Source organism: Vollenhovia emeryi, unplaced genomic scaffold (genome assembly GCF_000949405.1).
Source record: "Vollenhovia emeryi isolate VEMERY1.0 unplaced genomic scaffold, V.emery_V1.0 DF939148.1, whole genome shotgun sequence".
Taxonomy (NCBI): domain Eukaryota; kingdom Metazoa; phylum Arthropoda; class Insecta; order Hymenoptera; family Formicidae; genus Vollenhovia; species Vollenhovia emeryi.
Genome location: NW_011967218.1, coordinates 5,724 through 12,142, shown reverse-complemented (window position 1 = coordinate 12,142; position 6,419 = coordinate 5,724). Strand labels below are relative to the sequence as shown.

The window sequence follows — 6,419 nt, the reverse complement described above, 5'->3', positions numbered from 1 at the left end:
ATTTCTTCTAGCGTGAACTCGTGAAAAGTGAAAATTTTCACACAAACTCGACGATTTCATTGGTTGAAATTTTTCACGTGAAAAATTCCATGATCGATATCCAGATGATGTTTTTACTTCGATTTTCGGCCGCCAGATGTGCGATGATAGAGGAGACAATTGTGTATTGAGTACACCAAAAAGGAATTCTTTTCGAACCCATTATGAACAGGAAAAGGACTTCCTTCAGAATACTTCAATTTGATCCTATAAGAAGTCGAAAGGTATACTTCTATGGAGTCCTTTTTGAACTACCGGAAAGAACTACATTTGAGTTCATTTGGAATAGATTAAAGTAATTCATAAAGAATTTAAAAAGTGAATTCTTTTTGAGTTCATATGGATCACCTGTGCTATCTGGGATATTATCTTGCAGGTGTAAGGTAATTGTGGACAATTATCGTTACAACAATCACATCTGATAGGGGAAGAGCTGATAATTATTTACATTGAAACATTATGTGTTCTAATCGCGAACGTTTTTTAAGGAAATTTGTAAGCAGAAAAGGGTTAAAGAAAGGTGGGGAGAAGGAGAGAAAGTGTAGATAGAGAGGATAGAAGAACATGAGCGGCGAAAGAAAAGAAATTATTTTGCGAGGCACTTTATTTAATTCTATTCATGCGTGGTTTTAATTTGATTAGAAATTTAATATAGCACGTTATAGCATAGACATATATTAGCGGGGTACAAATATATAGCGGCTTTAATTAATAAAATCCCTGTACATATTATTGTTGATATTTAAATCGATCAGTTTACCGTTGGGGATGGTCGGGAGTTTATTGCGCGCAGGTTTAATCTTGCGTAAATTAATATGTATTACTTCTTTAATTGACGTCTGTTCATCTTTTGATTTACCACGTCTTATTTTCCCGTAGAATTGGGTAAAGCTTCTGAGTTTGCGTGGAAAGATATTGAATTTGCTGACGTATTTATTCTGCAAAAATTATAATGCACAAGTTATGCACACATACACAATCATACTTACACTGAAATGAAAAGTTTCGCTACCATAGCTAATCGTGGTTTGCTTGAAATATTTTTCTGCCATAACTATAAATTTCTAAACCGCAGCAAACGGTCTGCTATCGCGTCTAATACAATAGGCGCAGTAGCGAAATATTTAGCTATCACAAATAAATATTAGCTGTCCATATTTTACAACTGAAATTTAGTTGCCACAAGCAGTTTTTAGCTACGGCAACTACATTTTTCCTTCCGTGTACACACGGGCACGCGCGCGGGTATATACGCACCATCTCTAATTGTATGTTGCCGTTTCTGACATTTCCCGGTAAATTAAAACATTCCAGCCGAGATTTCTCGATGAAAAGTGACGTTCCAGGTTTGTCGATCAACGGCAATATAAATCGGTATCTTTTGTGTCTGTCTCGGGGTTTTCACATGTGATAGTGTAGTCGGTCGTGCAAATACCCATTGGCGAGTTCTCTCTGACTATGTACTGCGATGTGTTGATTTTACTCCGATTAACAAGCACGTTAAACTGATTGGCGATTTTTCGGAAAATATCCACCGCTACTTCCGTGCTAGTCTGATCGACAATCAGGCCTTCCACACCGCTCCTGTCAAATTTGATCTCAAACATGTCTTCTGTTTGCACTCTTGGTGCCAAGCTTATCAAGCTATCGTTGATAAGTTTGGCATTTACGGACGTTACGTTGTTTAACTGACAGAATAGACGCTCCGGCAAGTTGGGGCGACAGCTCAGTGTGGCAAGTAATTGATATATAATTTTTGGTATCTCGGCTGTGATTCCATTTTAGAATATAAGAAATGTTGAGGTCGTACAAGTATTCCGCCCCAAAGTTCCAATCTGACGGATTCTTGACGACTACGTTGGCCGCTAAGTAAATATGACGGAAAATTTTATCAAATTTAGTGTTAATATCGCTAGAAAGATAGAACGTTTGAATAAGATTTGCTAAATCTCTAATATGTACGAGATACGTTTCCTCCCTGATTTCCTCCCGCCATCAGAATTTCATTTACCTAAACCTTTAAGAATTTTTCATTCCTCTCGTTGACAATAAAAATTTTGGAAAATGTTGCCACGCGATTTTACATTCGTGCAGACGAGTGCGACGTTAAATGGCAGGCACGTGCGGGATTCAGGCAGTTTACTTGTTCATGGCTTACCCTAGGAAGAACGGAATCAGGATGACGTACATCTCGCGACGATATGCCACACGTATGTTTGTACGTTGACACTACTCTTCTTACAGTCGCACGCTCCTTTGTATTAGAACTTGCTCATAATGTAATAGCTTAATGTTTTGCAGCACTCGCGTCTTTTCTCCGTACACCAGGATCCCGTGAATACGACTGTACGTGGCGCGTGCACGTTCGTATACTTATACGATGATAAAGCGATGTCATGACAATAGAGGTATAGGCGAGAAATTAGAAGACAGCCTTATTTTTAACGGTGACGGGCGGGACATCGCTCGTGATTATTATTGTAAGGCGGCGAGAGTGATTTTACTTTTCAGAGTCGTTCTCCCTAAAGTTAAATTAATAAACACGGGCAAATTCTGTTAAAAATTGACCAAGCTGGCATAAAAAGTGATATATATTTAAGCCACAACCTCTTCAAGTACAATCTAATGTTGACCGAAGAAATTAATTTTATGCCGAAACAGAATGAGTTCACGAGTCTGTGGCAGAAAATTCACTATGCCATATGTGTCTCCGTAGTCAGTGGATTTTTAATGGCGATGTCAATTTCTAAAATTTTCGAGAAGCAACCGTTAGTGGACCTCGAATAAAACCAGTTTTAATATCAATTTTAGAAATTGACGTTGCTGTTAAAAATCCACTGACTACAGAGACATATATGATATTATGAATTTGCTGTCACAGACTCATGAACGCATTCTGCATCGGCATAAAATTAATTTGTTCAGTCGATTAGATTGCACTTGAAAAGGACTCGATTAAGAGGTCGAAACATTGGGATTTATAAGATATACGTCACTTTTCATGCGAGTTTGGTCGATTTTTACAAGAACTTTCCCGTGTTAATTACCACTGGCAACAATAGGCCTCACTCAATTACTTAAATTATTAAAAATATTCCGCCTCTCCTCCATAACGGAGATCAACTGCTAGGCGACAGCAGCCGATAGGACCCGGTAGCGAAAATCCGAGCGACATAAGAGCGCCGGTTTGCGCTGTCAATCGTGGCAACGCGTGGCACGTGGAAACTCCAACAGCGTGCGCTCTCGTTTGCGTATGACTGTGGACACGTGCGCGTGGGAATGCACGTGTGATATTATGCAAAATAGATTCTATGGTATTTCATCAAGATTTGTCATTTATTAACTTTAATGTGATATTTTTTTGACAATACTATCTTGCAATAATAAGATAATTGTAGTCAGTTGTCGTGATAACAGTCACATTTGATAGGGACGGAACTGGTGATTAATTAAATCGAAACATGTTTTAAAATCGGAAACGTTTTCTTATAGAAATTTGTAAGTAGAAAAAAGTTATAGACAGGTGAGGAGAAGAAAAGATAGTGCAGATAGAGAGGAGAGAAAAAACGTGAGAGCAACGCGAAAGAAAAGAGTGTATTTTGAGGGACACTTTATTTAACGCTACTCATACGTGGTTTTAATTTGATCACATGTTTCATGCAGCAAATTGTAGCATTTCTACAACGTAATGTAATGTATGTACAAATAATACACGGTGAGTTTTATTTCGCGAACCAGTCTCTCATCATGAGAGACGGATTACCGGATCAAAAGTCTAGTCAACTCTGGAAAAAGTGGAAATACATCTCGTTAGGAACGTTTCAATCATGTAACAACTAATTGCATTTTGACAGATGTAATTAAATTTTGCGTGATTGAAACATGTACAATAAGATTTCTCCATTTTACCAGAGTTGGCTACAGTTTCGTTCGGTAATCCAGATCTCATGGTAAAAGACTGGTTCACGGAGTAACACTCGCCCTGTATATTGGCAGAAGGTATATATATATATAATTTATTTTTAATTATTTTTTGTATTTATTTTTTAACAATATTTAATTATTTTTAATTATTTAAATAATTGCTCTTATAACTTTCGATATCATTGTAGATATTTAAATTGATCAGTTTAGAGGACGAAAAAGTCGGAAGTTCATTTTGCGCAGGTTTAATGCCTTTTAAATTTATGTGTAAGATTTCTTTAAATGGCAACTCCGCGCTTTTCGGAAATTGATACACGTTCGTCCCCTCGAAGTCGGTGCGGCTTTCGAATTTGTTTGGACTGATTTTGTACTTGCTGACAAATCTCCTCTGCAAAAATTACAATGCACAAATTTTACACGCATACATAATTACACATAGACACAGGCACACGCTCGTGTACAACATACGTACCATCTTTGAGTGTACGACGCCTACGTTGACTTCGTTATCTCCCGGTAGATTAATACAATCTGACCGAGATTTCTCGATCAAAAGAGTCGTTCCAGGTTTGTCGTCGGCCAACTGTAATATCTCGAGCCGAAAATCGGTACCACCATTCTCGTGCGCGTCTGTCTCGGGTTCTTCGCGTGTGATGTTGTACTCGGTCGCGCAATTGCCGATTGATGAGTTCTCTTTGGCTGTAAAGTGCGGCTTGCCAATTTTATTCGGACGAACGAGCACGCTAAACTGATTGGCGATTCTTCGCTGTAGATTTACATATTTCATGTGATGCGGATCGTAAATCAGGCCTTCCACACCCTTCCTGTTAAATTTCATCTCAAACATATTCTCTGGCCGCGTCGTTCGCTTCTTGGTGCGATTTGTGACAAAATTCACTTCCGTTTCGTTTCTTAAACTGCAGAATAGATGGTCCGGCATTTTGGGGCGACAGTGTAGTGTATTCATTAAATAATAATTTTGGATATATCCGGTTTCCCCTTTGAGCAAATAAGAATAGATCAGGTCGTACACGTATTCCGGCCCAAGCGTCCAGTCTGACGTATCGTTGTCGACTACGTGGGCCGCTAAGTAAATGTGAAACAGATAATTTTATCAAGTTTAGTATTAATATCCCTAGAAGGATACAATTTTTATAAATGACATTTGCTAAATCTCTAATGTGTACTAGATACATTTCTTCTTTGATTTTCTCCCCTCGAAAGTTCATTTAACTTTTCCAATTCCTCTCATTATCAATAAAAGTTTCGGGAAATGTGTCTACGCGATTTTACGTTCGTGCAGCTGAGTGCGACGTTAAATGATAAGCACGCGCCCAGCGAACATGTTTAAAAGACATCTTTAAGACGTCTTTTAGACATAAGACGTCTAATAGTTCTCTTAATCATGTCTTTTAGACGTGCATGTTCTCTAGGTGGATTCAGGCGGTTTACTTGTCGATGGCTCACCTAGGAAGAACGGGATCAGGATGACGTTCATCTCGCAACAATATGCCTCAGGTATGTTTGCACGTTGGCACTACAGTCGCACGCTCCTCTGCATTAGAATTCTTGCTTAACGTTAAATGGTAAGCACGTGCCCAGAGAACAGGGGAGCAAAGACGTTTTTTAGACATGCAAGACATGCTTTAGACGGCTTCTCCGGGTGAATTCAAACTGTTTACTTGTCGATTGCTTACCTAGAAAGAACGGAATCAGGGTGACGTACATCTCGCAAGAGCAACCAAAGAGACCGAGCCAGCAACGACCCGACTTATATACAAATTTTTAGGGGTGGATCTTAGTCATGGGATGTGGAACGATTTTTGGGACTTTAGTTCTTCATTGGTGGGTTATTTTGGGGGGGGGGGGGGGAGGTCATGGAATTGTTTCTGACCACTAAGTCGTTGTCGCCTTCTTGTCGCGTTTGATATTTGTTTTTGGGTATCATTTCCTTTTCAGTGACTTTATCGTTAAGATTACGGGTTGTGAAGTTTGTATTTCGAAATTCCCGTCTGAAGGGCCTGATACCATCCTATCTGTTATTTTCCCTTTTTTATCTCTCAACGGCTATCGACTAGGGTAAGCGAACCTATTTCGGAACAGCACCTATTTCGGAACACTTTAATTTTGCTCCTGTTAGCTATCACGTAATGTCAAATTTTAATGCTGGTGATAAAGAGCATCGTAAATAAAGTTTGTGATGTGAAGAAATGAGCAGTACATACAGAAAATAATTGACAATAGTATATTTTTGTTATTGGTTGTCATGACAGGGCGCTTCTGAGCGGGATGAGTTACGGTAAGTACGGTAAGTACAATAATTTCATAGCTCTTATATTACTTGCTCGTTCTCTTATATTTTGGACTTAAACAACAGTTAAAGGTTCAAGGAAGATAATCGTTGCTTAATTGAATTATGAAACTATGTTGTTGCGAAATGCGGCTGTACATGAAAA

At 38.7% G+C, this 6,419-nt stretch overlaps 1 protein-coding gene across 1 annotated transcript in view; it reads right to left on the bottom strand.

Annotated features, from left to right (window-relative positions):
- Positions 1–3,636: 3,636 nt before the first annotated feature.
- LOC105565841 overlaps positions 3,637–6,419 on the bottom strand; it is a 6,034-nt gene continuing 3,251 nt past the window's right edge. The window contains exons 3-5 of the mRNA XM_012019365.1: positions 5,431–5,660; positions 4,436–5,049; positions 3,637–4,351 (exon numbers count right to left, since the gene is read on the bottom strand). Of these exons, the coding sequence (XP_011874755.1) occupies positions 4,106–4,351; positions 4,436–5,049; positions 5,431–5,461 (891 nt within the window). The 5' untranslated portion in view covers positions 5,462–5,660 and the 3' untranslated portion in view covers positions 3,637–4,105. The remainder of the gene's footprint in view (positions 4,352–4,435; positions 5,050–5,430; positions 5,661–6,419) is intronic.